The sequence below is a fragment of the Hemiscyllium ocellatum genome, chromosome 4 (genome assembly GCF_020745735.1).
Source record: "Hemiscyllium ocellatum isolate sHemOce1 chromosome 4, sHemOce1.pat.X.cur, whole genome shotgun sequence".
In the NCBI taxonomy this organism is placed as follows: domain Eukaryota; kingdom Metazoa; phylum Chordata; class Chondrichthyes; order Orectolobiformes; family Hemiscylliidae; genus Hemiscyllium; species Hemiscyllium ocellatum.
In genome coordinates, this window is record NC_083404.1 from 7,877,057 (window position 1) to 7,897,512 (window position 20,456).

The window sequence follows — 20,456 nt, forward strand, 5'->3', positions numbered from 1 at the left end:
TTTGCCCCCCCATTCCCATTGATTCCTGTTTTGTTTAGGGGTCTTGAGAACACTTGGTTGAATACATCCTTGATGTCAAGGGCTGTCACTCTAACCTACCATCTGGAATTCAGCTTTTTTGTCCATATTTGCACTTAGGCTACAATGATGTCAGGAGCCAAGTGGCCCTGGCGGAATCCACGCTGGGATCTGTTAGGATACATATAGAGCCAGAGAGATGTACAGCACTGAAACAGACCCTTTGGTCCAATTTGTCCATGCTGACCAGATATCCAAACCTAATTCAGTTCCGTTTGCCAGCTCTTGGTCCATATCCCTCCAAACCCTTCCTATTCATATACCCATCCAGATGCCTTTTAAATGTTGTAATTGTACCAGCCTCCACCACATCCTCTGGCTGCTCATTCCACACACGTACCATCCTCTGTGTGAAAAGATTGCCCCTTAGGTCCCTTTTATATCTTTCCCCTCTCACCCTAAACCTATGCCCTCTAGTTCTGGACTCCCTGACCCCAGGGAAAAGACTTTGTCTATTTATTCTATCCATGCCCCTCATGATTTTATAAACCTCTATAAGGTCACCCCCTCAGCCTCCAACGCTCCAGGGAAAACAGCCCCAGCCTGTGCAGCCTCTCCCTATAGCTCAAACCCTCCAACCCTGGCAACATCCTTGTAAATCTTTTTTGAACCCTTTCAAGTTTCACAACATCTTTCTGATAGGAAGGAGACCAGAATTGCACACAATATTCCAACAGTGACCTAACTAATGTCCTGTACAGTTGCAACATGACCTCCCTACTCATATACTCAATACTCTGACCAATAAAGGAAAGCATACCAAACGTCCACTTCACTATCCTATCTACCTGCAACTCCACTTTCAAGGAGCTATGAACCTGCACTCCAAGGTCTCTTTGTTCAGCAACACTCCCTAGGACCTTACCATTAAGTGTATAAGTCCTGCTAAGATTTGCTTTCCTAAAATGCAGCACCTTGAATTTATCTGAATCAAACTCCATTTGCCACTTCTCAGCCCATTGGCCCATTCAATCACGATCCTGTTGTAATCTGAGGTAACCTTCTTTGCTGTCCACCACACCTCCAATTTTGGTGTTACCTGCAAACTTACTAACTATACCTCCTATGTTCATATCCAAATCATTTATATACATGACGAAAAGTAGAGGACCCAGCCCCGATCCTTGTGGCACTCCACTGGTCACAGGCCTCCAGTCTGAAAAACAGCCCTCCACCACTACCTTGTGTCTTCTACCTTTGAGCCAATTCTGTATCCAAATGGCTAGTTCTCCCTGAATTCTATGAGATCTAACCTTGCTAATCAGTCTCCCATGGGGAACCTTGTCGAGTGCTTATTGAAGTCCATATAAATCATGACCACGTCTCTGCCCTCATCAATCCCCTTTGTTACTTTTTCAGAAAACTCAATCAAGTTCGTGAGAAATGATTTCCCACGCACAAAGCCATGTTGACTATCCCTAATCAGTCCTTGCCTTTACAAATACATATAAATCCTATCCCTCAGGATTCCCTCCAACAACTTGTTCACCACTGATGTCAGGCTCACTGGTCTATAGTTCCTTGGCTTGTCTTTACCACTTTTCTTAAATAATGGTACCATGTTAGCCAACCTCCAGTCTTCCGACACCTCACCTGTGACTATCGATGATACTACTATCTCAGCAAGGGGCCCAGCAATCACTTCCCTAGCTTCCCACAGAGTTCTGATCAGGTCTTGGGGATCTATCCACCGTTATGCATTTGAAGACATATAGCACTTCCTCCTCTGTAATCTGCACATTTTTCAAGATGTCACCGTCTATTGCCCCACATTCTATATCTTCCATGTCCTTTTCTACAGTAAACACTGATGTAAGATACTTGTTTAGTATCTCCCCCATCTCCTGCAGCTCTACACAAAGGCCGCCTTGCTGATCTTTGAGGGGCCCTTTTCTCTCCCTAGTTGCCCTTTTGTCCTTAATATATTTGTAAAACTCTATTGGATTCTGCTTACCATTATTTACCAAGGCTATCTCATGTCCCCTTTTTGCCCTCCTGATTTCCCTCTCCTACTCCGACTGCCTTTATACTCTTCTAAGGATTCACTCGATCTATCCTGTCTATACCCGACATATGCTTCCTTCTTTTTCTGAACCGAACCCTCAATTTCTGTCGTCATCCAGCAGTCCCTCCACCCATCAGCTTTTCCTTTCACCCTGACAGGAATATACTGTCTCTGGACTCTCGTTATCTTATTTCTGAAGGCTTCCCGTTTTCCAGCCGTCCTTTTACCTGTGAACATCTGCCTCCTGATCAGCTTTTGAAAGTTCTTGTCAAAATTAGCTTTCCTCCAATTTAGAACTTCAACTGTTAGATCTGGTCTATCCTTTTCCATCACTATTTTAAGACTAAGTGTTAACAATGTTAATTGTGTGAGGATAAATCGAAACTAAGTCCCAGTTGTTGATAGATGAATGATTGGTCTGTGGTTGATTGAGCAGTGGTTGTGGTCAGTACTTCGTAAATGGCAGCATGTGAAAATGCATTTACTGATATGGCGTACTGGCTTTTATTGGTCGAGGAACTGAGTTCCAGAGTCCTGAGGTCATGTTGCAGTTGTATAAGACTCTGGTGCGGCCGCATCTGGAGTATTGTGTGCTGTTTTGGTCGGCATATTATAGGAAAGATGTGGAGGCACTGGTACGGGTGCAGAGGAGGTTTACCAGGATGTTGCCTGGTATGGTAGGAAGATCGTATGAGGAAAGGCTGAGGTACTTGGGTCTGTTTTCGTTGGAGAAAAGAAGGTTTAGGGGTGACTTGATAGAGGTGTACAAGATGATTAGGGGTTTAGTTAGGGTTGACCATGAGAACCTTTCTCCATGTATGGAGTCAGCTATTACGAGGGGGCATAGCTTTAAATTAAGGGGTGGTAGGTATAGGACAGATGTTAGGGGTAGATTCTTTACTCAGTGAGTTGTGAGTTCATGGAATGCCCTGCCAGTAGCAGTGGTGGACTCTCCCTCTTTATGGGCATTTAAACGGGCATTGGATAGGCATATGGAGGATAGTGGGCTAGTGTAGGTTTGCTGGGCTTGGATCGGCGCAACATCGAGGGCCAAAGGGCCTGTATTGCGCTGTATTTTTCTATGTTCTATGTTCTATGATCCTGACCAGTCTGCATGATTCTTGGAGTGACCTCTCCAAATATCTGAGCTTCCCTAGCCTGAGAACTGCCTCCCGGTTTCCTGTCTATAGATGTCTTCTGTCCTGTCTGCATCTCCTTGACCAACACCCCCAGAGTTATGTGCCCTGAGAATTTTCCAGGTCAGTATAATTTCAGTGGTGTTCTAATCACAGTCTACTGCTCCTTTGGAAGGTGTCAGATAATTTTATGTTGTGCAGGCTAGCTTTCACTGATGTTGGCTCCTCATGTGTTTGGAGTTCTCAGTGAGCTGTGCAATCCCTCAACACCTTGGATGGTACCTTGACGCAATCTCCCAGAATCCACGCTGATGTTGGGAGAGCCAGTGTTTCCAAGGGGTGTGAGGACAGGGGGTGGGTGCTGAGCATTTTCATAGAGTGAGGGAGGATTTAAATAACATTGGCTGGTGAGGGAAGTGGGATCAGGGTGTGAGGTTTGATCTAAGCATTGGTATGGAGTGAAGGAGGTGGATGAATACAGTCCAATGACGGACTCGGGGCCTCTGGTGGGTAGTGCTGGGGCTTTGGTTGGTTAACACTGATATTGGAATGAGGCTGTGCTATCTCTGTTTAAAACATCTGAAGCTAATGAACTGAAGGCATAGTGTCAGGCATGTGATGTCAGTCCACAATGCAGCAGAGTACCGGCACTTCACTCGCTCCCTGCCTACCTGTTTCTATTCAGTGCTGTGTCCTGCTGGGGTTGGTAGCAAAGCGTGCAAAGGGCCTGCATCAACATCAGACACTTATATATATCCAGAAAATCACTGGAATATCTGGGCCAATGTTTTAACTTGAGTTGGTGTAATATCCGAGCACTATCATGGGCAATCTGTGTATGGGCTCTTGTGTGATAATATCCTTACCTCTGAACCAGGAGGCCTGGGTTCAAGTCCCACATGTTCCAGAGTTGTGTCATAACATTGCTGAGCTGATTGATTAGAAAGTGTTTTTTTTTGTAACTACTCAGATTGAAGTACAAATGTCATCCTTTAGCAGCTTGATCAACACGATCAGCACCGTGACCTCCTGTCAGTTTGTTCAAAACAGTAATAACAATTTGCATATATATTACATCTTTATTGTTAAATATGTCCCTTGGTGCTTCACTGAAAAAACCTAATCAGACAAAGTTTGGTGCCAAACGTATTCTGAGATGTAAAAATATTTCCTAGTATCTATTTGTCAAGCACGTACTTTCTTTCCTTTTCCATCTCTGGTTAGGCTTTGTATAATTACAAACTTGATGGGCAAAATGGCTTTTTTCCCAGCTTCTGATTAATTATATCCTTACGTTCCTTCATTTTAGGTAAATTACAGTCTCTATATTGTGTTGTCACATCCTCCAGTTCCGCTACCAAATTCTACCTTGTATATTTTGTATGAAGGCAAACCTGATTTTTAAAATAACATGAATAAGTTTATTTCCATTGTGTAAACTTGACCAGAATGACTGGCCCTATCTGCTTTATCGAGTCTAATTTGGAATTTTATACTTGTTACCTTCTTTGCATCCTCTATGTTTATAATCAAGTACCTTTGTTTTAGGAATGTGGAGCATTATAATTGGTGTGAAAACAGCAGTGGTAGATAGGGAGCAATGCTAGTAACTGTATATGGCATGGTGATTCAGTGGTTAGCACTGCTACCATATAGCTGCAAATGTGTTGCTGGTCAAAGCACAGCAGGTTAGGCAGCATCTCAGGAATAGAGAATTCGACGTTTCGAGCACAAGCCCTTCATCAGGAATAAGAGAGAGAGCCAAGCAGGCTGAGACAAAAGGTAGGGAGGAGGGACTAGGGGGAGGGGCGATGGAGGTGGGATAGGTGGAAGGAGGTCAAGGTGAGGGTGATAGGCCGGAGTGGGGTGGGGGCGGAGAGGTCAGGAAGAGGATCGCAGGTCAGGAGGGCGGTGCTGAGTTGAGGGAACCGACTGAGACAAGGTGGGGGGAGGGGAAATGAGGAAGCTGGAGAAATCTGAATTCATACCTTGTGGTTGGAGGGTTCCCAGGCGGAAGATGAGGCGCTCCTCCTCCAGCCGTCGTGTAGTTGTGTTCTGCCGGTGGAGGAGTCCAAGGACCTGCATGTCCTCGGTGGAGTGGGAGGCGGAGTTAAAGTGTTGAGCCACGGGGTGATTGGGTTGGTTGGTTCGGGCGGCCCAGAGGTGTTCTCTGAAGCGTTCCGCAAGTAAGCGGCCTGTCTCCCCAATATAGAGGAGGCCACATCGGGTGCAGCGGATGCAATAGATGATGTGTGTGGAGGTACAGGTGAACTTGTGGCGGATATGGAAGGACCATCCAGGACCTCATCACCTCAGGGGATCTCCCATCCACCGCCTCCAACCTCGTAGTCCCACAACCCCGCACCGCCCGTTTCTACCTCCTGCCCAAAATCCACAAACCTGCCTGCCCCGGCCGACCCATTGTCTCAGCCTGCTCCTGCCCCACCGAACTCATCTCCCAATACCTCGACACGGTCCTGTCCCCTTTAGTCCAAGAACTCCCCACCTACGTTCGGGACACCACCCACGCCCTCCACCTCCTCCAGGATTTTCGCTTCCCCGGTCCCCAACGCCTTATTTTCACTATGGACATCCAGTCCCTGTACACCTCCATCCCCCATCACGAAGGACTCAAAGCCCTCCGCTTCTTCCTTTCCCGCCGCACCAACCAGTACCCTTCCACTGACACCCTCCTTCGACTGACTGAACTGGTCCTCACCCTGAATAACTTCTCTTTTCAATCCTCCCACTTCCTCCAAACTAAAGGAGTTGCCATGGGCACCCGCATGGGCCCCAGCTATGCCTGCCTCTGCGTAGGATATGTGGAACAGTCCATCTTCCGCAACTACACTGGCACCACCCCCCACCTTTTCCTCCGCTACATCGATGACTGTATCGGCGCTGCCTCGTGCTCCCACGAGGAGGTTGAACAGTTCATCAACTTTACTAACACCTTCCATCCCGACCTGAAATTCACCTGGACTGTCTCAGACTCCTCCCTCCCCTTCCTAGACCTTTCCATTTCTATCTCGGGCGACCGACTCAACACAGACATCTACTATAAACCAACCGACTCCCACAGCTACCTGGACTACACCTCCTCCCACCCTGCCCCCTGTAAAAACTCCATCCCATATTCCCAATTCCTTCGTCTCCGCCGCATCTGCTCCCAGGAGGACCAATTCCAACACCGCACAGCCCAGATGGCCTCCTTCTTCAAGGACCGCAGATTCCCCCCAGACGTGATCGACGATGCCCTCCACCGCATCTCCTCCACTTCCCGCTCCTCCGGCCTTGAGCCCCGCTCCTCCAACCGCCACCAAGACAGAACCCCACTGGTTCTCACCTACCACCCCACCAACCTGCGCATACAACGTATTATCCGCCGCCATTTCCGCCACCTCCAAACGGACCCCACCACCAAGGATATATTTTCCTCCCCTCCCCTATCAGCGTTCCACAAGGACCACTCGCTTCGTGACTCCCTTGTCAGATCCACACCCCCCACCAACCCAACCTCCACCCCCGGCACCTTCCCCTGCAACCGCAGGAAATGTAAAACTTGCGCCCACACCTCCACACTCACTTCCCTCCAAGGCCCCAAGGGATCCTTCCATATCCGCCACAAGTTCACCTGTACCTCCACACACATCATCTATTGCATCCGCTGCACCCGATGTGGCCTCCTCTATATTGGTGAGACAGGCCGCTTACTTGCGGAACGCTTCAGAGAACACCTCTGGGCCGCCCGAACCAACCAACCCAATCACCCCGTGGCTCAACACTTTAACTCCCCCTCCCACTCCACCGAGTACATGCAGGTCCTTGGACTCCTCCACCGGCAGAACACAACTACACGACGGCTGGAGGAGGAGCGCCTCATCTTCCGCCTGGGAACCCTCCAACCACAAGGTATGAATTCAGATTTCTCCAGTTTCCTCATTTCCCCTCCCCCCACCTTGTCTCAGTCGGTTCCCTCAACTCAGCACCGCCCTCCTGACCTGCGATCCTCTTCCTGACCTCTCCGCCCCCACCCCACTCCGGCCTATCACCCTCACCTTGACCTCCTTCCACCTATCCCACCTCCATCGCCCCTCCCCCTAGTCCCTCCTCCCTACCTTTTGTCTCAGCCTGCTTGGCTCTCTCTCTTATTCCTGATGAAGGGCTTGTGCTCGAAACGTCGAATTCTCTATTCCTGAGATGCTGCCTAACCTGCTGTGCTTTGACCAGCAACACATTTGCAGCTGTGATCTCCAGCATCTGCAGACCTCATTTTTTACTGCTACCATATAGCGCCAGGGACCTCAGTTTGATTCCACCCTCAGGTGACTGTGTCTGTGTGGAATTTGCGCATTCTCTCTGTGTCTGCGTGGGTTTCCTCTGTGTGCTCTGGTTTCCTCCCACAATCCAAAGCTGTGTGGGTTAAGTGGAATGGCCATGGAGAATGCAGGCTGACAGGGATAGGGTGGGGTGGTGAGTCCGGGTAGGCTGCTCTTCAGAGGGTAAGTGTGGACTTGATGGGCTGAAAGGCTTGCTTCCATACTGTAGGGATTCTATGATTTAAATACTGCATAAGTTCTTTTTTAAACTAAATCATTCCTGGTGAATTTCCTGTTGTAACTTTCTCACACTCATTGGTGTTTTACTCTTGATATGATGTTCAGAATAATATCCATTAAGCGATTGTATAAGAATGCATTAACAATCATTTTCACTGCTGATCTATTGAAGAGAAAAAAGTATGTATTCCTTTGGATTTTTCAGTCAACGGTGAAGAGTCAGTGCTTACCATTGACTTGAAAAACGTTGTTCTCAAGTTTACTTGCCTGTTGGTCATCAATTTCCCAATATGTGGGATAATTATTTCCCAATGATTATCATGCCACCTTCATTCTGGTCAATCTACTGGGGATCCAGAAATACTGGAGTCATCATACAGGGTGGTCAGAGGGATTGATCGCACAGTACTGGGCCCTTGCATCTGGGTGAACAATTGAAGTTCCCAGAGATGTGTTATAACCCTATCCATGTTGATAACAAACAAATACTGATCAGTGAAGGAGATTGAATAATTCTAATGGGCAACAAACCTGAATGCAAGAATATTTCATTTTTTCAGTATTTTACAGAGAGGAACCTCAAAATTGTCAAATACTTATCAGAAACTGAAATACCGAAAACCTTTCAGAAAATAAGTAAAAAAATCAGTTTTAATTTGTTAAACTACCTGTGGAATCTATTCATAGAATAGAATGAATCCTAAACTTATGTAACATTGGTGTGTCAGGGACAGATCGTTCAGTATTGGTTATGACAGAGTAAGCTGCTAAAAGCTTAATTACACTCGATTCAACAAGGCCATTTGGTGAAGTGGAGGCTATATTGATCGCAACTTCAAAGACTGCAGCAGCGTACTGCATGGAGAAAGACAACTTCTGGATTTTAGCCATTGTGTGTGCCAATATCAGAATTTGCGATCAGTTTTGCGCACTAATGAAGACAAATGCTGACAGTTTCTTGTTGCAGTGAATTGAAATTATAGTATCAGTTTCATTTATCTGAGAAAAAGGTAGCGAGGTCAACTGTTGGAATGCCCTTTTCTTCCCTATTATACAGGAACTGTGGCAGCTGTGGCTGGTCTATATCCTGGACAATGCATCATCAAGGTAAATGGGATTAACGTCAGCAAAGAGAGTCATGCAAGTGTGATTGCTCATGTCACAGCCTGTCGCAAACACAAGCGCCCTTCACAAGTAAGTCACTTTGTCATTTTTGCTTCTTTAGTAAACCAGTTAAATAAAAAATCTGTTAAGAATATTGTAGTACTCTTTACATTTTGGGAAAAAAAATCTTATATCTTTGTGGGTAGCGTAGGCATTGTATGGTCGTCTTCTGGGATCACATATAAAGTTTAAATCTGTGTGTCTGTTAATTAGTAGATACTTAGCTGGTCCTAGTAGACTTTAGTCTTCTAATCAGAATTTAGTAAATTAATTTAAGTGCACTGAAACTTTACTACCATCACGGTGGTGACATAGTGGCTCAGTGGTTAGCACTGCTGCCTCACAGCACTAAGGGCACAGGCTCGGGCAGCTATGTGGCATTTTCACATTCTCCCTGTGTCAGAATGGGTTTCCTCCCACTATTCAAGGATGTACAGGTTAGGTGGATTGGCCATGCTAACTTGCTCATAGTGTTCAGGGATGTATAGGTTGGGTGCATTAGTCAGGGGTAAATGTAGAGGAATGGGTCTGGGTGGGTTACTCTTTTGAGCATCAGTTTGGATTTGTTGGGCCGAACAGCCTGTTTCCACTGTGTAGAGATTCTATGATCCTATCATAGGTGTTGAAGAAGGATATGGAAGATATAGACTGTAGGGAAATAGATGGTGACATCTTGCAAAATGTCCAGATTACAGAGAAGGAAGTGCTGGATGTCTTGAAACGGTTAAAGGTGGATACATCCCCAAGATCTGATCAGGTGTATGCGAGAACTCTGTGGGAAGCTAAGGAAGTGATTGCTGGGCCTCTTGCTAAGATATTTGTATCATCGATAGTCACAGGTGAGGTGCTGGAAGACTGGAGGTTGGCAAACGTGGTGCCACTGTTTAAGAAGAATGGTAAAGACAAGCCAGGGAACTATAGACCGGTGAGTCTGACCTCAGTGGTGGGCAAGTTGTTGGAAGGAATCCTGAGGGGCAGGATGTACGTGTATTTGTAAAGGCAAGGACTGATTTGGGATAGTCAACATGGCTTTGTGCATGGGAAATCATGTCTCACAAACTTGATTGAGTTTTTTGAAGAAGTAGCAATGAAGATTGATGAGGACAGAGCAGTAGATGTGATCTATATGGACTACAGTAAGGCATTCGACAAGGTTCCCCATGGGAGACTGATTAGCAAGGTTAGATCTCATGGAATACAGGGAGAGCTAGCCATTTGGATATAGAACTGGCTCAAAGATAGATGACAGAGGGTGGTGGTGGAGGGTTGTTTTTCAGACTGGAGTCCTGTGACCAGTGGAGTGCCACAAGGATCGGTGCTGGGTCCTCTACTTTTTGTCATTTACATAAATGATTTGGATGCGAACATAAGAGGTACAGTTAGTAAGTTTGCAGATGACACCAAAATTGGAGGTGTGGTGAACAGCGAAGAGGGTTACCTTTGATTACAACAGGATCTGGACCAGATGGGCCAATGGGCTGAGAAGTGGCAGATGGAGTTTAATTCAGATAAATGCGAGGTGCTGCATTTTGGGAAAGTAAATATTAGCAGGGCTTATACACTTAATGGTAAGGTCCTAGGGAGTGTTGCTGAACAGAGAGACCTTGGAGTGCAGGTTCATAGCTCCTAGAAAGTGAAGTCGCAGGTAGATAGGATAGTGAAGGAGGCGTTTGGTATGCTTTCCTTTATTGGTCAGAGTATTGAGTACAGGAGTTGGGAGGTCATGTTGCGGCTGTAAAGACATTTGTTAGGCCACTGTTGGAATATTGTGTGCAATTCTGGTCTCCTTCCTATCGAAAAGATGTTGTGAAACTTGAAAGGGTTCAGAAAAGATTTGCAAGGATATTGCCAGGGTTGGAGAATCTGAGCTACAGGGAGAGGCAGAACAGGCTGTGGCTGTTTTCCCTGGAGCGTTGGAGGCTGAGGGGTGACCTTATAGAGGGTTACAAAATTATGAGGCGCATGGATAGGATAAACAGACAAAGATTTTTCCCTGGGGTCGGCGAGTCCAGAATTAGAAGGCATAGGTTTAGGGTGAGAGAGGAAAGATATAAAAGAGACCTAAGGGGCAAGTTTTTTCACGCAGAGCGTGATATGTGCATGGAATGAGCTGCCAGAGGATGTGGTGGAGGCTTGTACATATGCAACATTTACGAGGGTATATGAATAGGAAGGATTTGGAGGGATATGGGCCGGGTGCTGGCAGGTGTGACTAGATTGGGTTGGGATATCTGGTCAGCATGGACGGGTTGGACCGAAGGGCCTGTTTCCATGCTGTACATCTCTATGACTCTATGACTCTAAGTATCATGGTGATGGATCAGAACTCCGAGGTGTTTGCAGATTTGATAAACTTTAAATTGCAAAATGTGTTTTTTTTATAAAAGAGGACACATAGCTACAAATGACTGTGGTGTAAATTCAGTGGCTGTGTGGAGAGGAACCCTGGACTGTCACACCTGATGGTGCCAAGGGAACATCAAACAGCACCCATTTGAAAGAGAGAGTGACGATTAAAAACCACCTGGATCTCAAATTTGAGATAGTCTCAAATTGCGGAAAGGTTGTGTTTTTCCCCTTTTAGGACTATACAAGAATAGGCATTGAAACCGTATTTTAACCCTGATATGTTAGTGTGTGTTAGTGGACTCCCATGCTGTGAAGGTCACAGATAAAAGAATTTCAGTTAACCTGTGAAGCCAAGAATCACAAAACGCACCGCTCAATGACTGATGCTGCCAGTATCACCCAACCTTCCACTATCTAGTCTTGATTAACAACCCGTTGACTGAACTGTATATTTTTTTGTTTTTTTTTGGACTCATTCGTCATTTCTAATCTGTTTAGTGTAATTAGTCCTTAATGCAATTAGTAACTAATAAACTCTCTTTTTCCCCAACTCAAGACAGCCTGCTTCAATAGCCTCCTTTCAAAGCACAAATGTACTTGGTCTCAGAGAAAGGGTCATGATCGTTTGTAAATTAGCTTTGTCATGACCAACCAAAAAAGGGAGCAGTTCATCCCTCATCACTTGGAAGCTTGACAATTTGTGATGTCCTGTCTGGGGAATGACAATAAATTACAGATTACAATGATGGAAACTTTGCCTGGAGACTGGTTGCATGAAAAAAGACTTTATTGATTTTGTTTGAGCAGCTGTTGCAGGAAGTAGAATTGTGAAGGAACTATGACACAAGTGCGCACATTAATTTGAGGCTTTTGCATAACGCTGTTACCATGATGAAGAGCTTAAAAACAGAACCAGACACGAAACATGATCGTGTTTAAGCATTGTGTTTCATTTTTCTTCTGGGCTTGTTAAGTGTTTTCATTGCAAAGTGCAGTGTCATGTACAAGCTGTGCTTCACTGGATGGATAAAGAATGCAAGTAACATCTTGTCTACTTGGCTAATGGGGAATAGATCAAAGGCCCTTTGCTCAGTCAGTTCAAAACAGCAAAAATGATTTTTATTCATATAAGTCTGTTAACATAGAAACATCACAAGATCTTCACAATGCACCGAGGTCAGCTGGACACCAAATGAAGACCCTTTGCTCTTAGCTCTAGAGACCATGGTTAGTATTCCCTTCCTTTCAACAGGATATATATTTAGATGAATGCATATCAAAGTTCCTGTCGTGTACTTTTACTTGAATGGTGTTTGGATGGACTGAATCGGGATGGGTATACGAATAAGGAAGGTTTAGATGAATATGGGACAAATGCTGGCAAATGAGACGAGATTAATTTAGGATATCTATTTGCTATGGACGTGTTGGACCGAAGGGTCTGTTTCTGTGCTGTACAACTCTATGATTATGACTTGCCAACTGGGGAAAAAAAAACTCGTGACAACATAGGCTTTCCATTTATATTAAAAATGGTGACTGTAAAGTGTCTTTGTCCTACATGTTTTCCACACTGTCACAAAAGGAATAAAAGAGAGAATATGCAGATTTCCTCTTTTTTACTCTGACCCAGGGTGTCTGCTTTTAAAGGTGTTACCTTGCAACAGCAAACCAATTGTGACGTGTGGAGTAAAAGTGATAAAAGGAATTGTAATCATGTTCCATTTCTCTTCTGGCTTTATAGCAAGACTCTATTCAGTGGGTGTACAACAACATCGAAAATGCCCAGGAGGAGCTACAGAAAACCATTTTAAAGTCCCCACCCTCCAGGGAAAGTGAGGAACAAGACGGATTTAATGAAGGTACGTCACAATTATGTATGATTTGAGGGCGACACTTTAAAGGCACTCTTGCCTCCAGTTTGCACTTTTCCTCATGGTTCAAAAATTAACTCAAACCAACTTCATGCTTTTTCCAGCTGAAGTTTCTCTCTGTTCAAAACAAAAGATCTGAGAGTGCAAATAAATGACATGCTTCACAGATACAGTATTCTTTTTGTATTTAATCTTTTCATGAGCTATGGTCCCAGACTTTCTGTTGGCTGGACAGCTGTTATTCCAGTGTAACTGGGCGTTGTGGATGGGGACCGTACAGAATCCCTGTTGTAACACGCTTGGTAAGGAATTGCCGGGGGAAAATGAATTTTCCGCTGGGCAATTACTCTAGATCGGGAACCCACCAAAGTGTCCATTGAAATTGGAGACTTAAGCGAGTTCTGATGAAAGTAAGTAAAAGAGTCCCTCAGGGAATGTTAGACTGGTCAATCTGTAGGAGACAGTGAGGTCTGCAGATGCTGCAGACCTTCATCAGGCCGAAGCATCGATTTTCTTGCTCCTCGGATGCTGCCTGACCTGCTGTGCTTTTCCAGCAACACACACTCAACTCTAGTCAATATGTAATCTAACTCCTGAGTAACTTGTAGACTGACCACATACATACCTTTCACACACACCTAAGTACAGCACCACTGGGCCAGTGACACTATCCTGGAGGTGAGTGCTCCCCTTTCCCTGTCCCAACTGCTGCTTCTGATCTCCTTCCTTCATCCCTGAACACCTCCACTGGAACAAATGCCTCTGCCCCCCCTCCCCCCAAATACCCCCACTACCCTTCCAGCTCCTTCTCCAACTGCTGACTTCCTCCTGACCAACACCCCACCTCCCACTCCCATCCAGCCAATGCTGGCACCCTGACCCCCATCCCCAGCTGACGTTCCACTCACCTGGCCCACCCCTGCCCCTCCCAGGTCCTGATCTGACGACTATCTGCATGAATTGCCTTCCTCTGCCAGTTCTATGCTTCAAGAGAGATGGGCGTCCATCTTTGCATTTAGGGACACCTGAGCGGCCTCTCCTCCAATCAAGTGCAGAGCTCACTCCTATGGTTTTCAAAAAAGATGGGCCGAGTGGCAATCCACATGAGATTGCCATTCCTCAGATAATCCGGCCAATAATGGAGCAGCTGAAAGCAACAAATGCAGGAGATCCCAGTAGTCCGGCAGCATCCACGGAAAGAGAGCAAGCTAATGTTTGGAGTCTAGCTGACTCTTGATCAGAGTTGATATGAAGTGTGGAGGGGGCAGCGTAGTTTGGTGGGGGGTGGTGTGTTTGGTGGTGCGGGTAGTGGGTGTAGGATGATGGTGGAGAAAGATGTTAGCAGGGAACAACACAAGAAGGAAGTCAGCCTCGTAATTATAGGTCTTGAAGTTTCCTGCTGTTACAGTTGAACACAGATTTACAAGTATATCCATAAACAGTTTGTTTATTACACAAGACTATGTTTGTGTGGTATTAAGTTAAAAATCACACAACACCAGGTTATAGTCCAATAGGTTTGTTTGGATATCCAAGTAATCCTGTTGGACTATAACCTGGTGTTGCATGATTTTTAACTTTGTCCAGCGCAGTCCAACACCAGCACCTCCTCATCATTTATATCATATGGCAGTTGACAATCAGCATTATCTTCTTTGTGACTGTCTCCTTCTGATGGTCTGACTACTGTTATTAATTGTTGAAAATGTGTTGCTGGTTAAAGCACAGCAGGTCAGGCAGCATCCAAGGAATAGGAAATTCGACATTTCGGGCATAAGCCCTTCATCATTCCTGATGAAGGGCTTATGCCCGAAACGTCGAATTTCCTATTCCTTGGATGCTGCCTGACCTGCTGTGCTTTAACCAGCAACACATTTTCAACTGTGATCTCCAGCATCTGCAGACCTCATTTTTTACCCTTACTAATGTTATTAATTGTCAAGATTAGAGTGGTGCTGGAAAAGCACAGCAGGTCAGACAGCATCCAAGGAGAATTCCTGATGAAAGGCTTTTGCCCAAAATGTCAATTTTCCTGCTCCTTGGATGCTGCCTGACCTGCTGTGCTTTTCCAGCACCACTCTAATCTTGACTCTAATCTCCAGCGTCTGCAGTACCTACCTCCACCTCCTGCTATTAATTTTCAGACGGAGCATGATTGCTTCCCATATTATCGTTAATTTGCAGTCCCAGACAACATGGTTCAGAATCTACTTCAGACTGACACTCAAACCCACACATTAGCGGGCAGACACAGTGTGAGTTCACCTCCGGCACGGGATTTTATCTGATGAGCAATTCGTGTGTATTATGTTACTGAAGAGTCCAAAAGACATTTATGACAACTGTTACATACAAACATCAGGTATAGAGTGTCAGGTCTAATATTAAGCTTCCATTCGAGTGTCATTCTTCATGTGATCCGTGGTAAGATGGAGTAGGAGGATTTAATACTCTTGGGCCACATGTTTTGATGTAATAATGATATCATGAGCAGTTCATTTAAGGACTACTGACCCAGAGCCCAAGTCCTGGGGAGTGTTGCTGAACAAAGAGACCTTGGAGTGGAGATTTGTGTTCCTTGAAGGTGGAGTTGTAGGTAGACAAGGTAGTGAATAAGTCATTTGGTATGCTTGCCTTCATTGGTCAGAGCACTGGGAATAGGAGTTGGGAGGTCATGTGGCAGCTGTCCAGAACAATGGTTAGGCCACTTTTAGAATACTGCACTCAGTTTAGATCTCCCTCCTATGGGAAAAATGTTGTGATACATGAAAGGGTTCAGAAAAGATTTGCAAGGATGTTGCCAGGGTTGAAGGGTTTGATCTACAGGAGAGGCTGAGTAAGCTGGGGCTATTATCCTTGGAGTGGCAGAGGATGAGGGGTGACCTTATAGGGGTTTTTAAAATCATGAGAGGCATGGATAGGGTAAATAGACAAGGTCTTTTCTGCAGGGAGGGGGAGTCCAAAACTAGAAGTTTAAGGTGAGGGGGCAAGAGTTAAAAGGGACTGAAGTGGCAATGTTTTCATGCAGAGAGTGGTGCGTGTATGGAATGAGCTGCCAGAGGAAGTGTTGGAGGCTGATGCTATTACAACATTTAAAAGGCATCTGGATGGTTTTATGAATAGGAAGGGTTTGGAGGGATATGGGCCAAGTGCTGGCAAATGGGACTAGATTAGGTTGGGATATCTGGCTGACATGGACAAGTTGGACTGAAGGGTCTGTTTCCGTGCCGTACATCTCTATGAGTCTATGACTCTAAAAGACATTTCTTACAACTGTTATGTACAAACATTAAATTCCTCAGGTATGTATAGTCTCTGGTCTAATAGTAAGCTACGGGTTTGCAATGGAAGAGCCTCTTCCATGAGAGTGTCATGCTTCAAGTGATCCATGGTAAGATGGAGCAGGAGGCTTTTCTATCCTCGGGTCACATGTTGTGATGCAATAATGATATCATGAGCTTTTCTCTTAAGGGATACTGACCCAGAGCCATGACACAAGCATATCTTTTGATTCATAAAACTGCAATCATTTTCACTTCCCATCTTCAAACCATAACCTAAATTAATAGCTACTAAAATCTAGTGAACAGTGAGTAAAATTCGCTATGTATTGAAGTTGGCACCATTTTGCTATATGTTTTAATCTGTCAACAGTAAGAAAAAAAAATTCTTGAATGTTTAACCTTCTGTTTAGATTTAATGTATGGGTGTTTTGGAAAGACAGAGGTGGCTGTGTGTGTATTTGAATGCAGCTGGATGTTTTCAGGGTTACCGGCTGACTCCTGTGCTCAGTGACCCTTGTTGTGACTTTTTTTCATTGTACGTGATGTCAGATAAGCATAACTTTCTGGTAACAGATAACTATCAAAATGCACCATCACAGTTAGAATTACAGAATTAAATAGCTTATCAGTTTTGTTTATTTGAATACTGTATCCAAGTTTGTTGATTTGAATACTTAATAATAAGGATGTTATTAAGTTGGAGAAGGTTCCGAAGAGATTTACCAGGATGTTGCCGGGTGTGGAAGGTTTGAATTATAAAGAAAGGCTGGGACTTCTTTCACTGCAGGGTAGGATGTTGAGATGTCACATTATAAAAGTTTATAAAATAATGAGAGGTATCAATAACACTTACTTCAGGCACAGGACCTCCATTTGCTGAGAGGTGTGAGGGAGGAGCAAAGGACTGCTGGGTAGTTTTGAAGTGGGTGAGATTTGGCAGGGGGATGGGTATCAGAGCCACATGTCTGAGACAGGGTCAGTTGCAGACGGGACAGTGTCAGGATGTGGTGAATCTATCAGGAAGGTTTCTCATGCGATGAAACAAAGGGATCAGTTAAAGTGTGTCTGCCTTAATGCAAGGAGGGTCCAAAATAAGAGTGACGAACTTAGAGCATGGATCAGTACTTGGGGCTACGATGTTGTGGCCATAACGGAGACGTGGGTTTCACGGGGGCAAGAATGGTTGCTTGATGTTCCAGGTTTAAAATGTTTAAAAAGAACAGGGTGGGTGGAAAAAGAGGAGGGGGTGTAGCATTGCTAATCAGGGAGTGCATCACAGCTACAGAAACAAAGGTTGTTGAGAAAGGTTTGTCTACTGAGTCAGTTTGGGTGGAAGTTAGGAACAGCAAAGGAACAGCCACCACATTGGGGGTTTTCTACAGACCACCTAATAGCAGGACAGAGAGATTGAAGAACTCCTAGGCGGGCAGATTCTGGAAAAATGCAGATGTAACAGGGTTGTTGTTATGAGTGATTTCAACTTTCCCAATATCGACTGGAACCTCCTAAGTGCAGATGGTTTGGGTGGAGCTGTTTTTTTCAGGTGTGTTCAGGAGGGATTCCTTACTCAGTATGTGGACAGGCTGACGAGGGGAGAGGCCATTTTGGATTTGGTGCTCGGCAACGAAACAGGACAAGTGTCAGATCTCGCGGTGGGAGAGCACTTTGGTGACAGTGATTACAATTACCTCACATTTATAATAGCCTTGGAGAGGGAAAGGAGCAGTTACTGAGGGAAGGTATTTAATTGGGGAAAAGGAAATTATGACCCTATCGGAAAGGAGTTGGGGAGTACAGACTGGGAGCAATTGTTCCACAGAAAGGGCACAGCAGAATGTGGAGACTATTTAAGGTGCAGTTATTGCGAGTGATGCACAAATTTGTTCCTCTGAGACAGGTAAGAAGGGATAAGGGTAAAACATGAGTTCTGCAGATGCTGGAGATCACAGTCGAAAATGTGTTGCTGGTTAAAGCACAGCAGGTCAGGCAGCATCCAAGGAATAGGAAATTCGACGTTTCGGGCATAAGCCCTTCATCATTCCTGATGAAGGGCTTATGCCCGAAACGTCGAATTTCCTATTCCTTGGATGCTGCCTGACCTGCTGTGCTTTAACCAGCAACACATTTTCAATCAAGAAGGGATAAGGTTAAGGAACCTTGCATGACAAGAACAGAGGAGCTTCTCATCAAAAGGAAGAAAGCAGCTTACATAAGGTTGAGGGCAAGAATCGAGCACAGCTTTCGAGGATTACAGGCTTGCTAGAAAGGAGCTCAGAATTGGACTGAAGAAAGCCAGGAGGGGGCACGAAAAAGGCTTGGCAAGAAGGATTAGGGAGAACCCAAAGGCATTTTACTCGTACGTGAGGAATAATAGAATGATCAGGGAGTAGGTAGGAACGGTCAGGGATAGTGGAGGGAACTTGTGCACGAAGTCTAAGCAGATAGGGGAAGGTCTAAATGAGTTTTTGCTTTGGCTTTCACCAAGGGAAGGGACCTTGTGAATGAAAACTTAGAGGAGCTGGGATACAGGCTTGACGAGATCAAAATTGATGAAGTTGATGTGCTGGAAATTTTGGAAAACATTAAGATTGATAAGTCCCCAGGGCCAGACCAGATTTATCCTAGGCTCCTCCGGGAAGTGAGAAAGGAGGTTACTAAGCCGCTGGCGAGGATCTTTGCTCCTCACTCTCCATGGGAGTCGTACCGGACGATTGGAAGGAGGCAAATGTTGTTCCACTTTTCAAGAAGGGTAATAGGGAAATCTCTGGCAATTACAGACCAATCAGTCTTACATCTGTGGTCAGCAAAGTTTTGGAAAGAATTCTGAGGGATAGGATTTATGACTATTTGGCAAAGCATAGTGTGATTAAAAGCAGTCAGCATGGCTTTGTGAGGGGCAGCTCATGCCTCACAAAACTTATTGAGTTCTTTGAGAAGGTGACAAGACAGGTCGATGAAGGTCGAGCAGTGGATGTGATGTATATGGACTTCAGCAGGGCATTTGATAAGGTTCCCCATAGTAGGCTCATTCATAAAGTCAGGAGGTATGGGATGCAGGGAAATTTGGCTATCTGGATTCAGAATTGGCTGGCTGACAGAAGGCAGAGAGTGGTTGTAGATGGAAAGTATTCTGCCTGGAGGTCACTGTTGAGTGGGGTCCCGAAGATCATGAAGCATCATGAATGTGCCCCAGCCTGCCATTGCCATTCCTGAAAGCACCCAGTCCACCTCCAATCACACTGGAAGGACAAAGCATCTCAGAATTGAAGTCAGCTATGGACCTGTTTACTAACTGGAGTCAAAGGCTTTTGCCTGAAACGTCGATTTTTCTGCTCCTCAGATGCTGCCTGACCTGCTGTGCTTTTCCAGCACCACTCTAATCTTTACTCTGATCTCCAACAGCTGCAGTCCTCACTTTCACCTCAAAGAAACATTCTGCTGACCACACAAATGAATAATGCTGTACAGGAAACTTCAGTGCAGGTGTGTAGGCCTTTAACCCCACTGAATTGTAAACGTATGTCCTTTTGGCTGCTCACAGCAGGATGAGTATTGGCTACACTGAACCAGCCATGCTTGCTAAACGCAGAACACAATGTTCAGTATTGTACATGATTTATTGGTGGACAACACTTGCCAAACAATCCCAATTTTGCTCAGATTACGTGGACAATCAATTTAACATTATCAGTTGGTTTTGCACTGTGGCTTAAATGCATTTGCTAGAAGCCATACGTATATAGACTTCAGACCCTGTTCTTTGCAAACTTTGTATTGTTTATGTTTCAAATAAACAAACATTCAGGGATTCCATTCCTCTTGGAATTGACTCATTCAATCTGAGTTCACTTGTCTAGTTTCGATTTCAGAGCTAACTGTGTAACCTGGTTCATTCTTCATGGTAACTCCTGTATGCATTCAGAGCCCACCTGCCAATCGATCACCATCATCTATTCTTGCAGTATTAGAGAACTGGTATTTTTGCAATTCTCTCCTAATGCAGGCAA

The 20,456-nt window shown here is 45.1% G+C and overlaps 1 protein-coding gene across 1 annotated transcript in view; it reads left to right on the plus strand.

Moving 5' to 3' along the window:
• prex2 (phosphatidylinositol-3,4,5-trisphosphate-dependent Rac exchange factor 2) overlaps nt 1-20,456 on the plus strand; it is a 358,894-nt gene that overhangs the window by 152,473 nt on the left and 185,965 nt on the right. The window contains exons 20-21 of the mRNA XM_060824113.1: nt 8,836-8,972; nt 13,036-13,153. Coding sequence (XP_060680096.1) covers nt 8,836-8,972; nt 13,036-13,153 — 255 coding nt within the window. The remainder of the gene's footprint in view (nt 1-8,835; nt 8,973-13,035; nt 13,154-20,456) is intronic.